The 27,925-nt window shown below is 40.4% G+C and overlaps 1 protein-coding gene and 1 pseudogene across 1 annotated transcript; both read right to left on the reverse strand.

Annotated features, from left to right (window-relative positions):
- Window positions 1–2,643, reverse strand: LOC129076841 (eukaryotic translation initiation factor 1-like; annotated as a pseudogene).
- ASB11 (ankyrin repeat and SOCS box containing 11) lies at window positions 2,468–25,076 on the reverse strand. Its single transcript, XM_054581084.1, has 7 exons — window positions 24,895–25,076; window positions 19,344–19,423; window positions 15,464–15,571; window positions 11,821–11,971; window positions 9,156–9,290; window positions 7,636–7,827; window positions 2,468–3,073 (listed from the first exon to the last, which is right to left on the reverse strand). Exons 1-7 carry the CDS (start codon window positions 25,010–25,012, stop codon window positions 2,949–2,951), a joined length of 909 nt encoding a protein of 302 aa, XP_054437059.1. The 5' UTR covers window positions 25,013–25,076; the 3' UTR covers window positions 2,468–2,948.
- Between the last annotated feature and the right edge of the window lie 2,849 nt (window positions 25,077–27,925).

The raw sequence follows: 27,925 nt of genomic DNA on the forward strand, positions 1-27,925 counted from the left end.
ACTATACAAACCATGAGCTTTTTAAACTTGTGACAAGTAAAACCCATGAACCTTCAGCTGGTCGTCCTTAGCCAGTCCACTCTTTACAAGGAATTGGCATATATTCTTGTGCTGCTCTCCCTGTAGCTAAATTGCTTCTCCATATTCTGGATACTCAATCACAGTACTGATGCAGGCAAATTTCTTCTTAAACGCCTTCACTAGTTTCTTTTTATCGTAATCACCAGCGATGCCTTGGACAGTAGTAAGGGTCTTCTGCTGTTTCTCTGTTGAATTCTTATGTGGATATAATTCTCAGTTCCAGCAGGAAATAGATCATTACCTTTACTTGCATCAGCAAAGGGGTCGAAAGACTGGATGTTCTGGATGGTGGACCCATGATACGATTCCTTTTCCTCGGTGGAAAAGGCCTGCGGAAGCTGCAGCAGGAGGAGGGGAGGCCGAGCATCAGGAAGTGAGGGGTCTCAAGGGGGACGTTGCTGAGTCCTGTGCGGCAGCTCAGTGACTGGGGCTGATCAGTACTTTAATTTATGAGTATTTTCCTTCAAAGTTTCTGCCTTTGATATTATGCTTAGAAAAAACTTTCCCTTTCATGTATGTTCACGAACACTTTATTCTAGTGTTTTATAGCCATCATTTTAAATTTTTAAAAAAGATTATTTATTTTTAGAGAGAGGAGAAGGGAGAAAGGAAGAGAAACATCGATCGGTTGCCTCTTGCACACGCCCAACTGGGAACCCAGCTCACAAGTGGGAACTGGCCTGCAACCCAGGCATGTGCCTTCATCAGGGATCGAGCTGGTGACCTTTTGGTCTGCAGGACAATGCCCTACCCACTGAGCTACACCAGTCAGGGCACATCATTTCAAATTTTTTAACATTTAAAAAATGAGATTTGTTTTTGAAATATGATGTAAGATAAGAATTTAACCTTTTTCTCCAAATAGTTAACTAATGAAGATGAACTTATTTGATATTCCCTAGTTGTGAAAATGAAAAAAAGGGTCTAGAACAGTACTAAGAGAAATATGATGCTAGTGACATGTGTATTTTAAAATTGTATTGTAGTCACATTTAAAGAGTAAAAAATGGTAATAATTTTAATGATGAATGTATTTAAGCTAATAGAGTCAAAATACTATATCTTGACTATAATTATAATTCTATAATATATATTTATTATATTTCAATGTGCAATCAACATCAAAATCATTAATAAAGTATTTCATATTCTTTTTTTGTACTGAATCTTAAAAACATGGTATGCATTTTGTACTTCCAGCACTTCTCAGTTCAGCCTAGCCGCATTTCAACTGCTCAGTAGGCGCATGTAACTAGCGGCTTCTATACTGACAGGCAAGGTGTAGAGCAGTGTTTCTTCACCTCTGCACTAGTGACATTTTGGACTCAATGATTCTAATAATTCTTTGCTGTGGAAAGCTGTCCTGTCTTGTAGGATGATCAGCTCCAATATCCATCCACTAGATGTCAGTAGCATCCTTCCCCCAATCGTTGCAGCCAAAAATGTCTCCAGGCTGCCAAGTGTCCCTGAGGGTGGGTGGAAGTAGGGCAAAATTATCCCCAGTTGAGAATCAAAGGTCTAGAAAAACTGGGAAAAAAATACATGTTTGGAACAAATCTTAGGATCATCCTAGAGCAAATTTTCTTTTCAGAAGCTGATATTTTTATAGGCACTAACCCATGATACAAGTACTTACAATAGAGTCTATCCAATTTTCACGTTTTCAATTCACAAAAAGGAGGAGGGAAGCGGGGACAAAAGGGGAGGAGATTGGGCAGAAGAAAAAGGAGAGGGAGAGGAGGGCAGGTTTTTGAGTACACCTTTGTGCTTATTTCGGACTCCTACTCACAGAAACAATATTGACCCACAATCGAGCCCATCTTGGTTTATTTCAAAAACTCTGGGACTCTTGATTTTGAAAATAAGCTGATGGATGCTTGGGTTGCAACATGCATCAAACTGTGCCTGTGGGTTCAGTCAGTGGGAGCACCTAGTGTCGCTTGATTCTAGAACTGTCTACTTCAAATAGCAGTACCTAATACCAAAAGTGGTGCGCAACAGACCCCAACCTCTAGGGGAGTTAATCTCTTCCAACATCTCTCTTACCAGCCAGGAACTCAGTAACTGGGACCCTCAATTAACTGCGGTGTTCTTGAAGTATTTCATATTTTTTATATATATAAAAGGCAAGGAAGGCAGCTATGTTAACTACTACCCAAAAACTCATAGACACAGAGAACAGTACAATGGTTACCAAAGGGAATGGGGTGGGGAGTAGTAAAGGGTAAAGGGGGTCAAATATATGGTGACCAAAGATGATGTGACTTTGGGTGGTAGGCACACAAGTCAATACACAGATCATGTATCACAGAAGTGTACACTTGAAATCTATATAATGTTATTAACCAATGTCACCCCAATATATTCAATTAAAAACAAAAAGACAAGGTAATCAAAACTATAGCAGAGATTTATTCATAGAGGGAAAGAAAGAGGGAAAGAGGGAGAGAGGGAGGAGCTAAATCAGGAGGAATGCACCTTGGAATACTCACATCCATCACAATCTTTTTCACTCAGATTTTTGTGTGTCTGCACGATACTGAGAATGTTGACCCTCACCATAATTGAAGATCATGAGCCTTCAAAAATAGCTTCTTATTCTCATTCTGCTTCACAGTTTTTTTTAAGTTACTTAACAACAAGAGCTAAAAATGAAAGGTTTCTGGTTGCCCCTTGGTTAATGAGAATATTAAACTAACAAAAGGTTTCCACTCCCTAAGTGTTTCCCATTCATCAGGGACTTGATCTAACTGGCTTATCTCATTTGAAGATACTGAGAGTCTAGCTGTTGAGCATCTACACTAGCTACCCTGCGTATAGCAGGCAATGATCTGATTATTTCCAAGACCTTCCATGGACAGCTGGGACTACTGGTAGAGAAGGAATCTTTGCAGTGGCTCCGGCAGAGGTAGCTTGTGGATGCTCTGATGACATGCTCGACCCAAGCACTTCCGGACACAGAGGCGGCAGAGCTGAGAAAGAGCAGGCGGGCCTAAGAAAGGAATTAAAATGGTGTGAACCTCATGCTAGTTGGGGGTTGGGGGTGATGTGGAAACCAGAGGACTGAAGAGGCTGACACTTTCTAAAAGTTTAAGAGAAGTTGGAGCTGTAGAGGAATTAGAGAGTGAGGTAGAAAACACTCAATACACACAGGATTGCGGTTTGCCCCCTGGACAGGGACATGTTTCTTTAAGTTGAGCCTCCAGTGGTAGTTATATTACCAATACTGAAGAGTGAGGCTAATTAGAGGTAAGTTAGGAATGAGGTGTGGGGTTTAAAGGGAATGCACATGCCGCATGCATGCACAGCATGTACCAGTGGATGTGATACGCTGGCCAAAGAGAAAATGCCAATGGAAGCACTGCACATGCAAGACCCCAAGACAGAAATGCCGAGCAAGGAACAACTGCCAAGAAAGTGTCAGCAGGAAGCCCAGACTACGTGGTCACAGAGGCAGTGTCAGGAGGTGTGCCGCGACCCTGGCACTCAGGGTCCTCCCGGATTGCCTGGCTCTCGCTTCCCAGGAGGCGGTGCTGCCCGGGTCCTGACTCACACCTGGAGAGCCCGCCATTCTCGTGAGGATCCCAGCTCAAGAGAAGATCAGGAGAAAGAATCCAACTCACTTAGATCCCATTATACCCTGAACCTCTGTCTCATGGAGCCTCATGGAGTCATCATGCCTGTGGCTTTGATCCTAAAGGAAAATAAACTAACAAAGAGTCCAAAACATGGTTGAAAAGGATGAATGAACTTTGGGCTGGAATACCAATTACACAGGGGCATTTGTAATGACCCATTGTTTTGTAACGTGACTCTATCAAAGACGATCTCTTCAAGTAGATCTATGTGATTACTGGACAGTTTTCCTTTTCAAGAAAATTGTATTGTAGTAGCACCTTGCACCCCATGAGAAATGATGGCCAGTGTGTACAAATAGCCAGATAACACTTGCATTGATATTACCAAGAGGCATCCATGTGACACAAAGCCACCTGGAAGAACAATTGCCCTCAGTTAAAATCTTGGGATACAAGAATGGAAAGCACCTCTACCCTTCACCCAACTAAAGCTACTGTGGAAAACAGTAAGGGAGACAAATATCCAGGTTGCCTAGACAAGTTCAGACACCTGCATGAACTCTGACATAGCTGGCGTTCATCCTTATGGGGCAAGTGGCTGTATTTATGAAGAGAGAGGACAGAGGAATTTGCTTATAAGAAATACAACTCCTTTAAAATGTCCATACTACCAAAAGCAATTTATAGATTTAACGCAATCCCTATTAAGATACCAATGACGTATTTCACAGAAATAGAACAGACATTTCAAAAATTTATATGGAACCATAAACGACCTCGAATAGCTGCAGCAATTTTGAGAAAGAAACACAAAGTAGGAGGGATCACAATACCGGACATCAAACTCTACTACAAAGCCACTATACTCAAAACAATCTGGTACTGGCACAAGAACAGACCCATAGACCAGTGGAACAGAATAGAAAGCCCAGAAATAAGCCCAGGTCTCTATGGACATCTAATATTTGACAAAGGGGGCAGAAGCATAAAATGGAGCAATAACAGCCTCTTCAACAAATGGTGTTGGGAGAGCTGGATGGCTACATGCAAAAAATTGAAATTGGATCATCAGCTGACACCATACACAAAAATAAACTCAAGATGGATAAAAGACTTAAATATAAGTCGCAACACCATCAAAGTCCTAGAGGAGAACATTGGCAGGAAACTCTCAGATATCCCACGGAGCAATTTTTTCACTGATATGTCTCCTAAAGCAAGGGACATAAAGGAAAGAATAAACAAGTGGGACCTCATCAAAATAAGAAGCTTCTGCATGGCAAAAGAAAACATCAGCCAACTGAAAAGGGAGCCAACCATTTGGGAAAATATATTTGCTAATGATACATCAGATCGAGGTTTGATCTCCAAGATATACAAAGAACTCACTCGACTTTACTCCAAGAAGACAAACGATCCAATCAAAAAATGGGCAAAGGACCTGGGCAGATGCTTTTCTAAGGAGGAGATACAGAGGGCCCAGAGGCATTTGAAAGGATGCTCTGCATCACTAGCCATTAGAGAAATGCAGATCAAAACCACCATGAGGTACCACCTCACACCGGTCAGAATGGCCATCATAAACAGATCAACAAACAACAGGTGCTGGCGAGGCTGTGGAGAAAAGGGAACTCTAGTCCACTGTTGGTGGGAATGCAGACTGGTGCAGCCACTATGGAAAGCAGTGTGGAATTTCCTCAGAAAGCTGAAAATGGAACTGCCTTTTGATCCAGCGATTCCCCTGCTGGGACTATACCCTGAGAACACCAAAACGCCAATACAAAAGAACCTATGCACCCCAATGTTCATAGCAGCACAATTTACAATAGCCAAGTGTTGGAAGCAGCCTAGGTGCCCATCAGTAGATGATTGGATCAAAAAATTATGGTACATATACACAATGGAATACTACGCAGCAGAAAGAAAAAAAGAAGTACTAAACTTCGCAACAGCATGGATGGAACTGGAGAGCATCATGCTAAGCGAAATAAGCCAGGGGGCGAAAGACAAATACCATATGATCTCACCTATAAGCGGAACCTAACCAACAATGCAAAGAAGCAAGGCAAATATGACCAGCAACACTGAAAGGAAAAGAAATCAACAGAGACAAGAGGGAAGGGGGGGGCAGGGAAAGGGAAGGGAAGGGGAAAGTCAAGGAACATATAGCAAGGACTCATGGACAAAACCAAAGGGGAAGAGCTGAGGGAGGGAAGGTGGGAGGGGGCAAGGGAAAGAGGGGGGGGAAGGCAGAGACAAATGTATTTAAAAAGTAAATAAATTAATTAAAAAAAAAAAAGAAAAAGAAGATCAAAACTATGAACAACAAAATGGCAATAAATACATATCTATCAACAACTGAATCTAAAAAACAAACTAAGCAAACAAGAAGACCTGAGACGGAATCATGGATACAGAGAGAGTTTTGATGGTTGCCAGATGGGAGGAGGGAGGAAGGAGGAGGAGAAAAAAAAAATAAAAAAATAAAAAAATAAAAAAATAAAAACATTTAAAAAAAAAAAGAAAAAGAAAAAAAAAAAAGAAAAAAAAAAAAAAAAAGAAATACAACTCCTGAACTGGGGAACATTTTTGATGGAAGAAAAGTGGAAATGTGACAACTGCTATAAACTGTATTCTCAGCTAATAGTTAGAAAGTACGGGGTATTTCCAAACTGGGAGCTGTTAAGGAAGATCCTAATTCTTCAAATGCAGATTCAAATAACAATGATTAATGACATAGGCTACTGGAAATAATCTAGACCAGTGGTACTGGGACCATGGCCTCAGGCCAGTGGCGCCAGCACTGTCTGGGAGCCAGTGGACATGCAGTGTCTAGGGCCTCGTCCCAGGCCTGCCGAATAAGAATCTGCATTTTAACAAGATCCCCTGGTGATTCCTATGATCCTTAACGCTTAAGAAGCAATAGCCTAGAAAGTATTCCTCAAATTATTGAACCAAGCATTACACTTGGAAGATATATAAGACATGCGGGTGGTTCCACAAAAGGGAACCGGGCAGTGAAAGAAAACCCTTCCCCACTAGAAACTGTTCCAGAAGATTCAGGTTTGGGCCATTCCTAACATTAAGAATGCAGGTTTTGGGGTCAGACGGCTTGCTTAGAGTCCTGCTTCTGCTCCTCAGTAGCCATGTGACCCTCTGCAAGCCCATTCTTTATCCTTCTCTTTTCCCCATTCACAGCTTGGATAGCACCAGTTACTGTAAAGTTCTTGCTGCTTTAAAGCTTTAAGAATTCAGGGAGATTAATCTATGTTTCGAATGTAGTTCAGTGCCTGACACATGTGAAAACACATGCTAACTCTTATTGTTAATACTGTCCCGAGCATACATGATCAATGTAGGCTCCGACAGTGTTCTCTTTCTGTGTGGACACAGCACAGTTCTCCCTGCAGTTTGGAACACAGCGCCTTTCAGAGGGCCGCCCTTCCTCCTCTGACACCTGGGGTCGCATTAGCCCAGGTGCAAATGCGAGTGAGGCAAAGAGGAATGCAGGCCCACCTACTCCCTGACCTGGAGAACAGGCAAACAACTTCCTTTAGTCTATTTCCTGAAATACACATGTCATGTATATATCACCTGTAACTCAGGTCTTTCTAATTTCCCCTGAATGGCTTCCATATACTACAAAGCAGAGTTTTGGTCTGCTCAATTGTGTGCTTGTGCCAGGATAGACGTGGCAGCTCAACCTTTTCATAGTGAAAACAAAGTTCTCTGACTACTTTCTTGTTATAGAAAATCCAAAGCAATATACAGATGTATGTAAATGCCTTTTGTTTATAAGTGAATATACCCAGCATATAAAATCCCATCTCAGTGCTGCCAGGACTTGCTCTCTCCTACATGCCACTTCCAAATAAACAAAGAAGAGGAAAATAGTAAGAAAGCCTAAGGATGAGACAGAAGGGAGAGAGAGCAGATGTGCTTAAGGAAGAGAAATGGACACCCAGCCCTTCCTTACCTTCCCAGAGCAGGAGTGCCTGCTCCACGCTGCTTTTTGGGGCCGCCAGATCAAGCGCACTTTTGCCCTGAGCATTTCTGCACTTCAGGTTAGCACCATAGTCTATCAGCAGGTGGATGACTTCCACACTGGACTGCTTCACTGCAGCGTGGAGCGGGGTGTCCAGACCTTGGCCGTGGTCAACACTGGCTCCTTAACAAAGCAGATGGCTATAATTTAACACCAAATGTTAAATGTGGAAACACAACAAAGCCTAAAGTATAGTAGCTGTAGATACAGTCATCTTAAATGCCATGACAATTGGACAAAGATTCAAAAATGTGGCATAAGCCTAGGACTTCAGCAATGTGTATTAAGACTGGTTCAAAATACTTTGATGAGAAAAGTGAATAAAAATATTTTTAGTCCTTTAAAATACTTGCTTTCCCATGTGAACTTTGTAACATACAAAATTAAATATTTGCAGTTCCTTTTATATAGTTATTTTGTTTTTTTTGGCAAAGGATAAAGCTAAGTTTAGTTGGTATGTATATAATTCAGGGCTCACAAAAAAGATTTCTGAACTACTATAGGGAGTAGTATGTGATGACAGATTTTTTAAAAAACAAGAAAAATCTTGGAGATAAAAATTCTCATTAAAGTTTCTATTTATTTTTAGAGAGGGGGAAAGGGAGGGAGAAAGAGAGGGAGAGAAACATCAATGTGTGTGGTTGCCTCTCGCACTCCGCCAGCCAGGGACCTGGCCCACAACCAAGGCATGTGCCCTGACTGGGAATCGAACTGGCAACCTTTCTGTTTGCAGGCCAGCGTTCAACCCACTAACCCACACCAGCCAGGGCCTTACTTAAAGGTTCTTATTACAATCTACACCTTTGTGCCAGTGGCTAAGTTTGGGAAATCTTTAAACAAATAATAGTTTCCAGACATTTTACTTTTCCTTGGACTCTGTTTCTCCACATGCTTCTTAGAATTAAAAAAAAAAAAACTAAATAACTTAGCAGGATCGATCTTAAGTAGTCCATGGCAAGTGTCTGTTGTTTTTCCTATCCAGCATCTTCCTGGTAACCACACCTAGAGCTCTCCTGGGGACCCATCCCTGTGATTCCTAGTTCATACACTGTCAGTGAAACCCAACAGCTGCAGCATAGACCGAAATCTAAGGCTAAGCCAATTGGTGTTGTATTTTATTCCCTTGGCCACCATGACTGGTTCAGACATGGACATGTGACTCAAAAAAGAGCCAATGAAATACAATCACCCCCCCCCCCAAGGGCTTAAATGAGAAAGAGACTCTTGCTCTCTCTTGGCACCACCAAGGAGACCCCCATACCAAGTAAATGGAGCAATTTCAAAGGGACTAAAAAACATGGACACTCATTTCTCTAGAGTTCTGTTTTAAGTAGTTAAACATCAAATGCTGCCAGAATTTTGTCCAGCTTGACAACAACTTTGTTTTTGAAGCCACGGAAAACCAACAAGGTGAATAGGTTCTTTTTCATGATAAGATTTCTGGAAGTTACCTAATTCTAGAAGTTTCTTCACACAATCAACCCTTTGGTGGGTGCAGGCCACAAATAAGGGAGTTCCGAGCTGAGGCACTTCTTGGTCAATGTTCACATTATTCGCCAGCAGAATCTCCATGCACTCTCTATGACCTGGTGGAGCACAAGATAACCTCACTCAAGTGAGTAAAATATTGACTGTTCACAGAATTCTGGGATTGCTCATCTGGAATGGGCTTTAGAAATAACAGAGTTTTTTAAGCAGAAAGAAAAGGTTTTGGAAGTCTTAGAAATCTTCAAAATTAAACCATTAGAAAGAGAAGCATGCCCACGATTCCCCCGCTTATTTCCTCTTTGCAGCCTTCGACTAAATGAAGGGCTCCAAGGAGCACTGCTGAAATCCTCTGGAATGAAGCCACCAGTTTACAAGTAGAGGCTCTGAGACCCGGAGAGGTAAATGACTCATGCTACTAGTAGTCTGAAAACCGAGGTCTCAAACGCAAGGCTCAGCCCTGATCCCTCTCCGTTACAAACCTCTCATTCTCTCCTTCACTCAGGCATGCAAGGCTGGGTGTATGGCTGTGCCATGTAGTAGAAGTTCCTTATTTTGGTTAACCGGGAAGATAGCCATGAGAATTAATTTTAAAACCTCAGGTACAGAATATATTTATTTAAATGTACTTTCAAATTCGATGACTAACAAGAACTACATACAAGTACACTCCTTAGAGAGTTTGCCCAATGAACAGATAGACATGGTTAATTTGCAGCGTAAGAATGATTTGTTTGGGAGTAAATGCTTCTGAGGTATCAATGTGCGCTCATAAAGAGTTTGTTCCATTTGACGATTTAAATGTTTCCTTTAAAAAATCTTATCATTTCTGATTAACTTAACCAAGCTTTTCTTTATAGATAACATAAAGGTAAGTTTCACCTCAAGCCTGCTTATTTTATCACAAGTTTTAAGTATAAATATGCACTAAAGTGTACAGATAAGGTTTCTGTACATTCAAACTATTTATTTGTTCACATAAGTAAATATTATGCTTGCATGATAACATCAATATGTCAAACTACTGACCTAGACTGACCCAGCTTGTTCATAGAGGTTTAAAACTGTAAGAACGCAGAAATAGTATCTAATCAGTACCTAAAACTGCCTGGTAAATACAGGGTATCTAATAAACATTGCTGAATAATTCCTGTCCTTGTTTTTGCAGAAGAAACTGAGCTAAGTTTGAGTTAAATTTAAGTATCCTCAGGAAGTTTTTAAGAAATGAATACATAAAAGTCAAATGATTAGCAGTACGATAACAATATCTAAAATAATGAATCTATTCATCCTTCCATTCTGTGTACACTGTTCCCTAATATGCTGTTATAACACATTAAAAAATATGTAGAGACACATGAATTCATGTGTTTTATGGTAAATATATATAAATAAATATATATGGCACATAGATACCAAATACTCTATTTGTAACCATCTAAACAATGTAGAATTATTTAAGTAATTCAAACCATTCCCAAAGTAATGCATTTTTAAATGTCTACATGAAAGGCAAATAGATTTTTACTTCAAATCAATATTTAAAAAAATTTAAAGATCTTTATGTCATTTCCAAAGTAATCTATTTCTCTACAACTTAAAGAAGTTATTTGAAGTTTGGGAAAAGGCCAGCATCAGTTTTTAATCAATAGATATTTATTTAAAATGTATAGAGCATCAAAACCATAGATATATTGAGATTTGGGTCTTTTGTATCATTTTAAGTAATCTACTCCAAAAAAATTACCAAGTGACATGTTTCATAACCTGGAGCAAATGCTTCACTACTTACTGCCTTTTGAAAGAAAGCCTTTCATCCCCAATTACACCAGCTTCTCCATTGTATTTCTGATCTCCATATAAGAGAATAAGTGTACCGCTGGTAACACAAAAATGTTGCTCTTTAAGTGTGACCTTTGGCAAATGACCTTGGCCTTTCAATGGCGTCTTCTTGTTCATGTTTAATCTATAAATATAATTTTTGAATTCCTTAATTTTACCCTCTTCTCTCATTTCAAAAGAAATGAGGACACAAGAGTCGAGAGTCAACTTCAAGGTTTCCAATGCCATGCTTTTTAAATTTGCTACTTCTTTTTCAGAAACTAATGACATTCAAGTCCTTAGTTCATCTAGATTATATTGCCTATTGTGAACGGTTACATTGAATCTTCCATTAGAGAAACGATCAGTCTTGGCTTTCAGACACGCAGAATCTATTTTATGTTAGTGGTTGATGCTTTATGGGCTTGGGGGATGAGCTATTCTTATCTAGTAAGGACAGAGACATAACCACAGTACAGCTCATGGAAGTCAGCCCTGCAGTCTTGACTGTACTGGCTGCCACCAAAACACTAGCAAAGATCCTCAAGAAAGGCCTGTCAGGAGACTGTCCTCCGAAAATGGGACATCGGAGACAGAAAGCCATTCCCAGGTAATAAGAGCTGTTTCACGCGCCAGTGGTATTCCCTGAAGATTTAGGCAAATTGAAGTCACTGCTGTGGGATTTCTAAGCCGCACGTAGCCTACCGGTGAAGGTCTGGGGATCCTTGTGTGGTGTGCACCGTACCAGTGATTCATGCAGACTGGAGTGAGTCCACCAATGTTTTGTGTGCAGTGTGCTGACTCATTTACCTCTCTTTACTGCCTCGTGGATAGGGGAAGCCAGGTGCGCCTCCAGTTGGGCCTTGGCTCCGAATTCCAGCAGCACGTTCACACATGCAGCACTGCCGCTGCAGCAAGCATTAAACAGGGGTGTGGCTCCGTGAACCGTCACTCCATTGACCTAATGATGGGCAAAGAGAGACCCACAGGATTTGCTCTTTCTTTATCATCATCTCCAAGTTGCATTCCTATATACCTGCCTGGAGAAAAGGGTTCCCATGCAGGTGACCAAGTGAGGGAACTCAATATCATTACAGTATTATGTTGTTATTTTTTAACTCTCCAAAATCCTTTATTTCACAGAATTGGGACATTCAACGGCAACCTAACACACAAACTCAAGTGTGTTAAATATGAGACGTACAGAAGGCCTTGCTTCTCTCTAGCAGCTATGGGCAATTCTGCACCTGTCTCTCCTGTGTCCTGGCCCAAGTGGCAAGTTCAAGCTTCTTCCCTGGCCAGGGCTGCCAGGGCTGCCAGGGCCTGAGGTCTCTCTCTGCCCCGACAACAGTGCCCTGCACCAAGGAGGGCTCAGCACCACTCCGGTCACCTCTGCCCCCAGAGCCATCCAGTGCCTAGAAGGCTGGGACAGGCGATCGCAGGAGAGTTCCAGTAGCTCTGCAACATCCTTCCTCCTGCCTGTAGTGCCCTCCCTCCACCCACCCATGGTGGGGGCGCTGTGGGGTCCATAAAAGTTACTCCCTATCAACTCTCTCTTCTATAAATAATGTCCCAAATGGAGCAATATGGGACAAAGCTTTTAAGATGTATTCGTTGGTATTCCAGAGCTTCTCAAGAGCTTCCTAATCATTGAGGAGCAGTTCTGTAGAAAATTTTGAAAATTTTTCTACTGGTTAAGAACATAGCTTATGGAATCATTAGCTTGGGTTCAAATCCCAGCTCTCTCTCTTATTTGCTCAGAGATCTTGGTTGGGATACTAACCATCTGTGCCTGGGGTTCCTTGTGTGTAAAATGAAGATCATAAAAGAATGTACCTTGTGAAGTTATTGGGCAGACCGAGTTACTACATGTTAAATACTTGGAACATCATGTGGTGTCCAGTGAACATTCAATAAACATTTGCAATAACAATTATTTCCACTTCTCATTAATATGGAGCTGGCATCCCCTCTCAATCATGAACAAACATGGCAGAAACCGAAACACTAGAGAGATCAACTCGTTTAAGGTCCCAAAATCTGGGCTTGCAAAAAATCTGCTCAGCAATGCCCCATATTTTGTCTTTCTTGGCACAAATTTCCTTTCTGTACTACTATAATCCATAAATTACATATGCCAGCAGTGACTCCTAAAGAGATCATGACCAAGCCAAAGGCACATTGAAAATAGCCATCAACATGGTATCTAGAACCATCCTTGGTACCTTCTAGAGATGTGGGAGGCATCTTTGAGTATTAGCAACACATTGGAAAGAACATCAGGGGAACAAGGCATTCTGGTGGGGACGCTCTCATAGGACTGAAATGCAGGACAATAAGGGCTTGATATTAAATCACATTGCTTCAGCAACTAAGAATACGTGCTTGTGATAATCAGGATCCTACGTTCCTTGTTTCAGAAACAAGGATAGCCCCATTAAATGGGAAAGTTAAACATGAGATGCTAAGTGGCAGAGAAAGACAAGGACAGGGAAAAGTGTGTATAAATTTATACACTCTGGGGATTTCTATCCTATTTACATTTTTCCTAATAAATATTTGGTGCAACTTATTTGATTTGTTTTTACTAAGTATTATCCTCTTCCTTAGGGAGTCTTCTAACTTGATTGCCTACAAGCTTCTCTCTCAGTTCAGGTCAGCAAACATTTACTGAGCATCTGTTAGGTGCCAATGTTTTAGAAACAAATGTTAAGACAACTGCCTCTCGTTGAATAGGTTGAATTCTTCCAGGGAAGACACACACACACAAAAAGACCATTCGATCATTTTGATATAATAAATGCTTTAGATGAGTATAGGAACAGGACAAAGGAGAGCATAGACTTGAGAAATATTTAGGAAGTAAAATTAGCAGGATGTTGTGATCAGCTAGATGAGGAGATAAAAGAAACAGGATGATCCCAGGTTTAGGGCTTGGGAAACCAGGAATATGTCTCAGCTGGTCACTGAGGCCAGGAATCCAATAGGAGGAACTGATCCCAGAGGGAAGAACGTGAAGAGCATAGTTTTGGATGCATCGACTCTGAGGTACCCACGGGACTGTCAATTTTGAGGAATTTTCAACTGGTTGACCAACTTTCTGTTGTTCCATCTGTCATTGTGATTTAAAGTTTAAATAACATAATATTTATTTACTGTTTCCTCATAAGTTTGCCAAAGACAAGGGACCACATCTTCCTCTTATCTTTGTTCCCCACAGAACCTCCCAGAGTTGTGCAGCACACACTCCTCAGCGACCCAATGTTGCCTGATATTTCCCACCCAGTCTGCTTGCGACTCCAGCCGTCTAGCTTGAAAGGAAATGTCCCTCCCCCAACCTTGCCCTCACCATTACATGTGAGTTGACTAAAGGTAACTTAAAGAAACACTATGTAATGAAAATATACAACCACTATGTCATCAGGAAAATCCCTTCGCCCACAGACCTTGCTATTCAGTTCTACATGCAGAAACCCAACTTGCATATAAAATCTAAAGAAAATTAAACACTTACAAACATTACATTTCATGAAATAAAGAATGCGAGGACTGAGTTTAAAAATGATATTATCAACAAAACTGTGTCGGGCAATTAAATGTCACAGATTTTCAAAAGTTTTAATTTTATAATTCTATTCTGATATCTGATTACATATAGCATCTCAGTCACTCCTTGGAAAAAAGGGGAATTTTAAAGATAAGATAAAGTCAAGGGGATCACTTCGTAAATTATACAAATATCTAACCTGAAATGCATACACCTGAAACTAATATATTGAATGTCAACTGTAACAGAAAAAATTATTATATCATTAAAAAATAATAATTTTGTAGTTTTTTCAATGTATTATTTATTAAAAGCTCATTTAGTTTAATATTTTTGCTCAAAAAATAGTTGTTGGTCTAGGCTGGGGTGTCCAACCTTTTGGTGTCTCTGAGCCACACTGGGAGAAGAAGAGTTGTCTTGGGCCACGCATTAAATACGCAAACACTAATGGAAACTGATGAGCAAAAAAAAAGCTTTTAAGTAAATTTACGATTTTGAGTCGGGCAGCATTCACAGTCATCCTGGGCGGGTTGGACACCCCTGGTAGGGTTTTGAATTAAAGGTGGGATTTTTTTGTTCTTGATGTTCTTTTAAAATGTGTTCTGTTTCAATGTTTTACAATAAATTTTCCAAGATCAGTTTTCAAATTACTTTTGTTTAAGTTGGTTTTTTTTAAAAGATAGCATCACAAGTTTGAGATTCCTGTGAGTTATCTCATCTGAATGTTCAAACATGGGCATAGAGGCTGAAGAGAGGAGCAAGGAGCAGTGTTTTCTTGACCACATTGAAAAACATGGATGAGGATGGGTAAGCCACAGTGGGTAAGCAGTCTGGAAAGTCATGCTTCTTTAGATGGTAGTAGCTGCACTTGGATAGACAGACCTGCCAGGTGGGAGCAGTACTCACCTGTGCACCATTTTCCAGTAAGGCTTTAGCACAGGCTACATGACCTCCAAGGCACGCCTCATGGAGAGAAGAGACCCGGTTAATTGTCACAAGGTTCACATTGATACCCTACAATTTGGAGAGAAGTGGGTCTGCATTAGCAACAGCAATGAAAGCAACATTGTTGGACATGCTTTTATCAGCCTGAGGTGATCATATCGAAAGAAAAAGAGCCCATGATCAGGGGAATCTAATTATGGTGTGGGAGCCTTGAATTCATTTTTTCACCAAATGCTTATTCAGTATTCTGAGCCAGGCAATGTGGTAGTAGCTGGGTCTTCAAAGTTTATGATACAGGTCTCTCTCTCCTCCAAGAGCCCACTGGGGAAATAGAAATGGGGTGGGACGGGGGAGGTGGGAAGCAGCAAGAATATATTGCTATGCAAGAAGCATGTTCACATTTCAATTGGCAGCATAGGTATCCTTGAATCTCGCTTGGGGAGTAAAAGAAAACTTGGCATATGAGGTAGTGCTTAGCTAAGACTTGAAGAAGAAAAAATCTCAAGCTAGGGAGGCAAAAAAGAGCATAATTCACCCTTAAACAATGCAGGGGTTAAGGACCCCAACACCCCACTCAACCACAAATCTGTCTATAACTTGACTCCCCCAAAACTTAACTACTAATAGCCTCCTATTGACCGGAAGCCCAACTGATAACATAGTCGATTGATACATATTTTGTATATGTGCTACATTCTGTATTCTTACAATAAAGTAAACTAGAGAAAAGAAAATGTTATTAAGGGAATCATAAGGAAGAGAAAACACAAGTATAGTACTGTAATCGGAAGCAGAAGGATGTCCTCCTGGATCTGAGAGAATCAGTGGCGCTCCTAGGACTCATATGTCTGCTGTCTGCCACTACCCCACTGTGTGCAGAAGTCTGCAGTGCCAGGCTCTGCGGCCAGGGGCTGGTCCTAACACCTCTCCTTACTCAGCTCCCAGCAGCTCTGCCCAGTCCTAGCACTTACCCCTCCCCATACTGCCATGCTCTGCGTTCCTCGTCTTGGAGTCCAGGTGACAGAGGACAGGATCAGCCCAGCTGCTGGCCAACTCAGACTTCATGGCCTGATTGTAACTTGACCCTTACCATTTCCCCCAGGATTACCATTTTCTGTGTGTGAAAGGAAATAGGTCCCTGGCTGATCCTTCCCAACTGAGTTGTTTTTGATCCCTTGCCTTGTAACTGACTTGCTGAAAGCGTCCAAAACCTAGTGTGTGACCCTGAACCCGAAACCCCAACCTCAGTACCCACCACTTCCTGCCAGACATCTATGGTGCGACCTGTCCCTTTCCACTATTGCCTGTCCCTTCATACTAAGGCCTCTCTATGGCTCCTTCATCCTGTCCCTTTTCATATTCTGAATGTGACATCATTACTCCAGAGCTGTGCTATATAGTTCAGGTTGGATATTGAATACAATTACGAAAGTCACATTTCCTTTTTCTCACATATGATTTGTTTTCAAGGGAAGAAAAACAGGTTAGTCCAAAAGATGGCAGCAATGTGCTAGGAAAAAAAAATTATCAGTGCAAACTCAAAATCCCTGAAATTGTAAAATGTACTGTTGGGCAGACTTGAAAGAATATCAAGGTTGAATCACCTCCATTGTGCATGAGAAAAAGGAGACACCTAAAGTTCAAATTATTAACAAGACTTAGGGCTCCCCAGCTGGTGGTGCCAGCCAGCATGATAATCAGGAGTTCCTGATCCTGAGTTTCACGTTTTACAGCACACCGTGCTATCTTAATGTAAAATAAAATTGAGTAATACATTTTGGTTAGCGAGTCAAGCCAAGGAAGTAGGATGTACTAAGGCAACGTTAAACTTTTCTACGAAGAATGCTCCTTACACATTTAAGCACATTACAGAAACCAACATGCTTATGCAGTATAGTTAAAAATAAAGACGTGCTCAATGCAACGTGGTCTCTTGGACTGGATTCTGGAAGAGAAAATAAATGCTCCTGGGGAAACTAGTGTAATTCCCAATGGTCTGTGGTTTAGTTGACGGCATTGTACCAATGCTGATGTCTCATTTTTGACGAAAGTACCATAGTCCTGTAAGATGTTCACACTAGGGGAAGTTGAGTGAAGGGTCTATGGGAACTCACTGCACTCTCTTTGCATTGCATCCTTAAAATCATTCCAAAATTCAGCTTATTAAAAATACTAATAAAAGTATTAAAGTGGGAGGCTGAGAGGGAGAAGGTGGATGTAAGACTTTTCACTGTGTACCTTTTTATATCATTTTAATTTTTGAACTATGTGAATATATTACATATTAAAATAATCATATCAAATCATATTTAAAGTGCTTAAAATAAATAAGCATTTGATAAAATCAAGCACAAAGCCTATTTCATAATTTCTGGTAGTTTTCTTTTTGCCTCTACTTTCTGGGGGAACTAAAGCAGCTTTTTTCTCTCATAAAGGAGAAAAAAAGGCTAACAGACACACACGCATACACACATACAACGAGCAGTGTGACCAGCTGTTTAAAGTCAAAATGGTAAGGAAGCCAGGGTCGGTGCTAGCCAGGAGGTGGAAAAGCATATAATGACTCACCTCCTCTGTACACACACAGATGCTAAAACAAACAAAGCAAATGGAGCATGTATACTTTCATTCATTTCACCCATATTTACAAGGCCACTATTCACTGCGCAAGGGATACAGTCATAAATAAAAATAAAGTAACCTTAATAACTAAGACTTTAATAAATCTTTCCAAAGGAATAAGATTTACCCATTTGTCAATCTAGTTTAGTGTTTGCTCTTGAAATAGTGTATCACCGGGGTAGGCAGCCTCTAAGATGGCCCCTGGGGATCCCTGATTCCTGGTACTGCTCCCTGGCATTATCCCTTGAGTGTGGGCTGGATTTACTGACTCATATCTACTAGCAGAAGTGATGGGATATCACTTTGGAGGTTAGGTTATACTAAGACCTCCTTCTTAAGAACTCTTGTGCTCTCTCTGGAAGACGCCACCTGCCATCTCATGATGCAGGCACAGCCCCGTGGGGAGGCCCATGTGGCAAGAAATTGAAGCTGACCAACAACCACATGAGTGAGGTTGGAATCAGACCCTCCCCTAGTCAAGCTATGAGATGACTGCAGATCTGGCTGATACTTCGTAGCTCGCAAGAGACGCAGAGCCAGAACCGCCCACCTAAGCTGCTCCTTGGCCAACAGAAATTGTGAGAATCTAGGTGTTTGTTGTTTTTAGCCCTATGTTTTTTTTTTAATCCTCACCTGAGGATACAGTCATTGATTTGAGAGAGAGAGAGAAAGAGAGACATTAATGTGAGAGGGAAACATCAATCAGCTGCCTCTCATACATGGCCCAACCGGGGATCAAACATGAAATCTAGATATGTGTCCTGAGCAGGAATCGAACCCACAACCTTTTGCTTCACAGGGCGATACTCCAACCAACTGAGACAGCAGGCCATGCCTTTAGCCCCTATGTTTTGAGGTAACTTGTTACACAGCAATAGCTGACTTCTGCAACTTCAGGGTTGCTGTTACTAAGGCATGCTGGGAGAGTATAAAGTGAATTTATGCAACATAAACTTGAGAGAATTCTCCACCAGCCTCACGAGAAAACTTCCTATGAGATAAAGGAAAGACCAGAAGAGGGAAGTTGAAAGTAGGCAAAAAATGAGCCAGCTTCCCAAGAAAGGAGAGGCAGTAGGAAGGAGTGGTGAGCTGTAAGAGGATACATACATCTGGAATGACTCTTCTGGACCCAGTAAGCCAGACCTCTGCTACAGGCAAAGCTAATGAAGAGGAATGCCTGCTTATAAGATGAGCATAAAGGATCCATTAGTTTACTTACCTGTGCAATTAAAGTCTTAAGGGCTAGCAAGCGCCCCTGGGCCGCAGCTTCATGAAGTGGGGATCGATCAGCCCAGCAGTCTGAAACACAAATCAAGCTCAGAGTTAAGGTCTGGAGTCTTCCTCCTGCAGCTCAGTCATGCTGCCCACCCTCTGTGAGAGGAGGTTTGGGGGAAGAGGACAGAAGCTTGTACCTAGCAGCAGGCTCTCTTGTCAGCCACTAGCAGGCTCTCTTATCAGCCACTTTCAGGCTGACAAGCCCCTGAGTGTACAGCCTATTAGTTTGTTGGTAGGCGCAGAGAGAGTACACAAACTCTCTCTGGCTTTGGGGAGCAGTTTTAACAAACAATAGATATAGTCTAGTCCTTGAATCAATGGCTCTAAATAAAGCAAAATGAAGGGCCAAGCTGTACAACCTGTCCCCATGTTCATCTTTCTCCTGCCTCTCACTTTCACCCCTACCCTAAAGACTCAACAGCTTATCATGCACCATGAAGAAGATTCTAGTGGGTCAGGGAAAATGGTCTTGTTCTGAACTGCCTAGGTAATTGTCTGTTTCATTTTGGTAAGGAAGCATATCTATTATAATGCAGAATGCCTTTTTTCAGGTGACATAATCCTCCAAAAGTTTCTCTCTAAACAGCTTTGTTGGGATTAGTTGAGTGTGACGGCTAAGCATGGGACCACGGAGCTACTCTGCCTGGGTTCAAGTCCTACCTTTACCACTTTTTCTGCCCAAATCGGCAAGTTACTAAGATTATTTGAACCTCAGTTTCCTGATCTGTAAAATGAGGGTATAGTAATCTAGTATTTAGCAAGGGCTTTGGTCTCTAAGTAGGCCAATAGTTTATATCCACAATGGTAGGTGCTTAAAACAATTTGCTTCTAAGTACATATGGTAAGACAATGCTTGAGGGAACAGCCTCAGAACTGCCTTAGAAACATATTTATCTTGTAATTGTTAGTCAGCAAACAAGATTAACCAGCTTAAATGGGCATTTAAGAAATAACCCTCTATTAAACATGCCAAAGGGCAGTTACTTGTTTCTGAAGAAAATCTACCCCAGTTTGCAAAATTTGGGCATTCTTCAAATTACAACTGTGCTCTTCAAGCATTGAATAGCATGTAATACAATTTGGATTGAACACAAAGGGTCCACCTTACTAACCTTTCCTAGGTGATCCTGGTGGTGTTGAGAATTCAGGTTCCCCATACCTGCAACCCTGGCAAAAACAATCCCACCAAAGGTGGAAGTAATGTGAATTTGATATAGCTCAAGGCCTCAAAGACAGTAAATTTTTGTAATTGATGAGATCCAGGGCTATAAACAGTTCAGTATGCTCTCCTCTTACATTGACACTCAACTTTCATACATGATTACGGGGAAAGCTAGAATGAACTCTACAGGGTTGGATTGAAATTGGAGCAATTAGTATGAAAATGTGATTATATATGTGTATGTATATATACATACATACATACATACACACTGTGCACTGATAAAACCTAAACTGGGGCTCCTTAGAGAAATGGTTGATTCCAGGGCTGGACCAGGAAAAATATAAAAAGGGCCTCAAACACCTTACCGGAAAGTAAGGAAGTGCTCAACAAATGATGGGAAATGTGAAAAAGACACAGAAGCTGGCTTGAAGGGGCTTCCACTGGCCAAATAAGGAACGATATGAACATCAAAATGAATAACGATCATAAGAGATTAAATAATAATTTAATTCCTATTTAGAAAGACAGGAACCTGTAAGTCCTCACTGATATAAATGAATATATATATATAAATTGGGAGAAGAGAAAGTTTTCCCTGGAGTAGAATTCCAGCTTAGAAATGTAGAAGAAATCACAGAATCTGCCTCAAACTATCTCCCCACAAAATAATAATTAGTTACAAAGAGAACAGGGGTAATTTTATAGTAAACCAAAATTGTGATCACCTTACCCAGAGGATCAAAGTAAACAGCAGAAGTGATGGAAACGAAACGACAGTGCGCCATCCAATGGAACGGGGAGCAATGCAATGGGGAGAACACACCATTGCTCTCTGATGCTCCTGCTCAAAATACGTAACCTGAATCTCACAGGGACACCGCGAACCAACTGAAGCTGAGGGGCATTGTACAAAATAACTGGCCTGGAACGAGTTCAAAGAGGGACTGAGGAACTGTTCCAGAGCGAAGGAGACACAACATCTAAAGGTAACATGTGTACCTGGATTAGATCTTTTTGCTATCAGGGATATTAGGACAGTGGGTAAACATGAATGGGCACTCAGGGTGAAGAGAGGTGGGAATTCTTTGTACTACTTGTAACTTTTCTATCATTTTGAAAACAGTTTCAAAATAAAAAACTGTGTATATATATAATATGTATTACATATAAATAAAATTACTAGTGTTTTCATATTCCGGTTATCAAAAAGAAAAACAGATACAATTGCTTGCATCTCCCCTTGGTCCTGAGTCAGTTAAAAGTTAATGAGTGGAGTATTTTTAAATCTCTTGGACATTTATAATTTGCATAAACTGGGAATGACATAATGTATGCATATAATCCTCAATCAGCCTTGGTTTTCTTCTAACACATCTCCATCTCGGTCCATGTGACACAGGCATGACGCGTGCTATACGTTGCCCCCTCGCCTAACTGCCCTTGGAAATGAACCCCGGCACTCGGGTTGCAAGGACAGCCTTCTCCCCACCCCCACCCGCGAGGCTGCGCAGCACCCTGACCGATGTAAGGAGCACACCCACAGCCACTTGTTGTTCTTCTGTTCTAACAAGAGCCAGTCAACCAAAGTCACCTGAAGGCATTGGAAGTGCTTGATTCAAAAATAAAAATAAGATGCCAGGAGGTAATTTGCTATTATCAACTTAGAATAGCAACATGAAATGGCTTTGTTATTTCTAAAACTTGCCTCCAAGGGGCCTGTGGAGTCCCCTTTCCCTGGGGAGCGGGAGCCATCACCACATCCGCCTCCTATTTCCAGTAACTTTGTCTCTCATCAGTCCCCTAAGACCTGCTCTACACACACAAGCTGGGGACATCTCGCAAGCTGAGAGGTTTGAGACTTGAAACACACCCTTTTCTAGTTTTAAGAACTACCGGTGTTTACATTCTGCCTGCCCTTGTGGTAGATTGACTTGTCTGGAGTGTTTTGCTAAGAGCTGCCTTCTCTCTACAGATAATGTGAAGTAAACCAATGGTATCGCCTTCAATGTAGAAACGATTTTTGTTTCCCAACTGGAAACGAAACCACTCTCGAGGAAGCCACCTTTCCAATCCTGTGTTTTCCAGCACTTGCTCGGAAGGACCTTGAAGAGTTTTCACATAAAACCCTTTTCCAGAAAACTCGGCCAAGGTGGGCTCTCCTGTTTTTCTACTCTTATTCCCAACACACAGTCTCTCACTCTTATCATTCTTGTTTTGCAAATTGGAGCTAATTGTGAGAAATTAAGAGTAAGTTATTTGGCAGCTAGGGAGTTTTTCCATTCCTTTCAGGAAATATGCAACCAAGCTCTCCAGATAAATGAAATGCTTAAGCAGGAACCAGTCAATCTCTTCTAAGGCAGTCTATTTTTAATTATTTGGCAGAACGCCTATGTCACAAGGCTGCAAGCATGTCATAAGGATAGTTTACTCTACAAATATGTTTACTTGTTCCTGACGAGGTGTACGGAAAATGTTCAAGTACTTCTCATTCCCTCCTTTCATTTTTTTCTCACAGTATGATTTATATCTCTACTTCTCAGAGTCTGAATAACAATTTCACGACAACTTTGAATACTGTAGATTTCAATTTCAATAGCAAAATTGGTTAATGTTCAAGATAAAAATCAATTATATTTTTAAAAGCTTTTGCAATTTTTACCCTTCCTAATTCCAACAAGCATTTGAGATTACTGATTTGTTATTTTTTTTAAAAATCAGCTAACTGGTTATAATCTCCAGTGCACATGGAACTATATTCTCTCTAGTCAAATTCCAAAATCATAGGGAGCAATATCTTCTCCTGCAGCATTTATCAAAGGAAAGAAAATCCAAAAGGAATTTCATTTTTGAACCAAAATACAGGTAAGGCCCTAGCAGAATTAATGCTATGTTAAGCAACACAAAGGTAATTGTAGAAAGCCTTGTTATACTAAATTTCCTGACATATCTAAAATACAATAAAATTGAGTTAAAATGCATGCTCTCTAGAACACTCAGCTTTGGTCAGTAAATGAACTAAGGTCAATGAACATCTTTCTGTAGTGTGTTAGAAAGGTCAGAGAGAGAGAGAGACAGAGACAGAGACAGAGAGAGAGAGAGATTTTTTAACTGACAAACTATGCAAAGTAGCCTAAGAAAAGCAAAATAAAAATAAGCCAAGCATAGCTTACTTCAATCCTGATGAATTACCTACAAATGTAATAGTTTAAACCACAAAGACATATTGAATGATGTATTCCAGGATATGAAATTCTGGGGTTGGGGGAACCTTCCCTGAAAGATTTTTACAGCCAAAAAAAAGATACTTAATGAGGAATATGATGCTAGGTGTTGTTTCCAAAAGGAAGAGTGCTAGGATCTATGCCAGGCTAAACTCCACCCGGGCCGAGTTTTTTCACTGTCTTTCCCTTGTTTTTGACAGCACCGATGGTAGCTTATAGGAACATAATATGCTTCTGGAAATCCAGAACCTTCCTGAGACTTTTCTAAGTTAATTGGCTAACTTATTAATTAAACGTCACATATTCTCTCAACAAACATTTGTCTGACCAATACACAGTAAAGGGAATTTCTGGTTTGAGCTGAACACTTGCACAACATTTTGTTCTTGATTTTCAATATGTCTAGCTTTAAGTATCTAGTATCTGCCTGCTAACAATGTCAAAAGAAACACTGTTAGAATCATGTAAAAACCACTGTTTCTGGCAGGTTACTACCTGTATTATTATAGAAAGCCTTATTTACCAAATCTAGATGTACTCTCTATTGTGTATGTGCGTGCCATGTATATATATGTACACAAAATTAAACTGAGACCTAAACATGCACTCTCTTCCCAGCTGCCTCTTGTTAATAATTGAAAAATAAAGTTTTGACTTTTAAATCCATACTATTTACAAATTAAATGAACATTACCCTAGGAGCTTGAAGAGATATATTTGTGCTAAAGAATAAATGTACTCAATTTAAGAGACTTGTATTATGACCCCAGACTTAAACTATGCTTACATAGGTTCTGACTATTATAAAACCTTTTTAAGAGTGTACTTAGCGAAGGGCCACAAAGAGAAAAATAATTCACTCAAGCAACAGAAAACATTTTTAATGCTCTTGCCAATATTGACTTTGTTGGACTTTACCTAATTTAAACCATGAGGATGACGTATCTATGAGAACATCAAAACTGTGTCACTGAAACGTTTAAAAAACCCCTGCCCAGATTTACAAATTAAATAATAGCTCTTTCAGATCATGCTTAACTTGAAACTAAAGGGAGTTTTTTTGTTTTTGTTTTGTTTTGTTTTGTTTTTAACCAGTCTAAGCAACATACCTCCCTGAAATGTGTGACAAATGTAATCCCCAAAAGAAATCTCTTTCCACACTCCAGGCCTTCTTACACTTTCTGAAACGTCAAGACTCTTCTCATTTTCCCCACTTAATTGAAACATTCTGATGCTTTGTCTTTGGAGGACTTATTTCGTTAGATAAGACTGCTGTTATCTAGTGTCTTCAAAGTCATCTAGTGTCTTCGAATCACAGAGCTTTGGTCTCTTTTGAAAGAGAATCCTAGATGCAAATAGAAATGGATATTAGATAAAGAGGGTATAATCCCGGAACCCTTAGGAACACCAAAAACACATAGGGCAATTCTGAATTCTGTTATAAATAAATACCCCTCTATTAAGTGACAATCCCGGCAAAGATATCTGATTCATTCACTACAATTAAAGTGAATCGTTTCTTGACAGAAATGGAGACCAAGTTCTATAAAGGAGGAGATTTCAAAATGTTTTACCCAAATGTTGGCATTTCATATTATAATAACCTTTGCTTACAGTGCGTTGCGTGGTGCCTCATATAAATGGATTTAGTAAAAGGTTCTTCCTGACAGTGACAAGTGGCTAATCAATTTGAATCACAAATGACAGCACCAAAATAAATATAGCTTGCCACATTTGCTGTTTTACATCAAATTTCTTGGTCATTCTATTTCCTGAGGAAACTCAGTCTTGTTAGAAAGCATTGTTAAAATTTGATTTACAATATTAACAACAATCCTAGAGAAGTAATTCTTTACATTAGTAAAAATAAGCTTTCTCAAAATATTTTTAGAAAGCCACTACTTTCATTGCTTCTTGTAAAAATAACTCTTAATCGAAGAATGAGCTTGCAAAAAATAAAGCTGAAAATCCTTCACAAATGGTACAGTCAACACCATTTGCTCCTTTAATAATTTTTTAAACAATCCACTCAAATCCAAAGTATAAATAAAATCTGCCTTTGAGAAATATTATTCATGTAAATGACCCAGGAGGTTTTTAAAAAATGTATATTAGGACTCAAGGCTGTACTCTCATGCATCAGCCTTTTAACAAAATGTTGTCCTTTTACCTGAAATTCCACCATAGATCTCTTTTGCTGTCCTAGCTGCTTCTTTTCTATTTCCTTTGACGATATAGAAATGGGTTAGGAGGGCCAAAAACACTTTAATTAAAAGCTTGAAGAAAAAAAAGTAGCGTACATGGTAATGAAAGTGTTTTTAAAGCCGCAGCAAACAGGACCCTCTTCCATTTTGGCTTTACACTCTGCATGGGTTCTCACGACAGCAGAATTTCACCGAGGTGTCATTGGTATCATCTGACATCTATTTTAAACCCTCTAGCCCTCAGTGTGCTGTCACGGAGAACTCAGCTTGCAGCTTCTAAGCTGTGATTTGGTGACTGCATGTGCTGACATTCACAGCAAGCTTCAATGAACTCTGAACAAACTTCTTTCCAAGCGGAAACACCCCATAATTCTAGACCTGCATTCCTCAGTGCTATCTAACAAGCAGGACTCACATCCAAGCCTTTTCTATTCCTAAGTCCCCATTTCTGTGACCTGACCTTGGAAGGCAGGATTGGAAAGATAAAGCAAACTTCTCAGATCCCATGGGAGCGAAACAAGTTGTTTAAAGTTCATGCAAAGAAGTACAAATACATCCTGTGCTCTTGGTGGGAAGCACTAGCCTCTGGAAGACTTCATTTCTTCTTCATTCTGAGGTTCATGGGAGATAAAGCCCAAATCTAAACTATGACTGGCTAAAAAAGACCATCTCCTCTAAGGCAGTTATTTGTAATAGGCCCATCCTGGATGCCTCTCCAAGTATAAGTGTCATACTGGAAGCATCAGATCACTTACTATATTCGTTTCATCCATGACAAGGTCCCCCAGTCAAGTTTCTGATCATTCACTTCCCTTTCCAAGTGTCAGTAAAGGTGGTACCTCTTTCTGGAAAATGTGGACTATCCCTGGATCATGGAAGAGTCATCATGAAATGGATGAAGATGCCCTAGGTTCTGGGTGAATTACCCAAAGATTCTAGTAATCAATACCGACCTAGTTGGTTAGTTGTAAGCTTAACTGTTCAACATGCATCAGCTGGCCAATACAAGTGAAAATGGCTTATTTTTAATTTTCCACACATAGGAAAATTAGGTGGGGAAAATTCAGGCCTCCTCTTTCATTCTTGGCTATGTTAGATTTTCTAAGTTTCTACGGCCAAGTAGAAAAGACAAGCCAAAATAAAATGATAAGAGCAGGTGAAATAAATCTTATTTAATCAATGATTTATGCAAAAATATGGGAGTGTCTCCTAGCACTCAAGTTAGAATGACGACCTAGAAAAGAACTGTTTCCCTGTACTTTGTTAAAAGGCTGATGCATGAGAATACCGTCTTGACTCTCACTTAATACCCAGCGCATCATTTCAGTGTCAGAGAACCATAAAGCTCTTGTGTCATTTCCATTCTCAAGAACAGATATTAGTATACAGGGTTGACTCCATCAAGCTTCCATTAATTACCTGGTAGAGTGCTGCTGTACGAAAACACACGGACGAACATATGTATTTTTGCTCTTTTCATGTCTCTCTCTTCAGCTGCGCTCTATGAAGGTGATTTTTACTCATGGCATCCCAGTGATGTAGATTGTCTTGTATAATATTATTCAGTCTTGTTTTGGTCTTGATTTTTATTGAAAACATGGCTGTCCTTTCTGTTTTGCATATGACAAAAGTTGGCCAAGAGCTCAACTTTTTAAAGCTTCAAATGGATGTCTGCAACGGGGGACCCCAAAAACCCAGAATTATCTTCCGGAGAGTGGGCCCCTTGTAGGACAGGTTTCCCCAACTAGGTGAGTGTTCTAGGAGCTGTTTGCATCAGTGGACCAGCTGGCGTTGTGGTGAGAGGCTGCATCCAGCTTCAGTGAATTTTTTTGAAGATTCTTTCAATGCGTTTGCCCATTTCATGATGGGTGATTTATAAGCACACATGCCCACACTGTGTTGAGTGTTCAGCAGCTTTTGACCAAAAATGGCAGGA

This window comes from Pteronotus mesoamericanus, unplaced genomic scaffold (genome assembly GCF_021234165.1).
Source record: "Pteronotus mesoamericanus isolate MK-2021 breed Mesoamerican mustached bat unplaced genomic scaffold, CSHL_Meso_final contig_65, whole genome shotgun sequence".
NCBI classification, from domain to species: domain Eukaryota; kingdom Metazoa; phylum Chordata; class Mammalia; order Chiroptera; family Mormoopidae; genus Pteronotus; species Pteronotus mesoamericanus.

What these genes read in the sequence shown, in the direction of transcription:
- ASB11 (XM_054581084.1), bottom strand. Translation starts at nt 25,012, where the DNA reads ATGTTTCAATTAAGTGGGGAAAATGAGAAGAGTCTTGACGTTTCAGAA. An exon ending in TTGTCACACATTTCAGGGAG is followed by an intron (nt 19,424 to 24,894) that starts GTATGTTGCTTA and finishes TTTGTGTTTCAG; the next exon opens with ACTGCTGGGCTGATCGATCC. An exon ending in TTAAGACTTTAATTGCACAG is followed by an intron (nt 15,572 to 19,343) that starts GTAAGTAAACTA and finishes TCCAAATTGTAG; the next exon opens with GGTATCAATGTGAACCTTGT.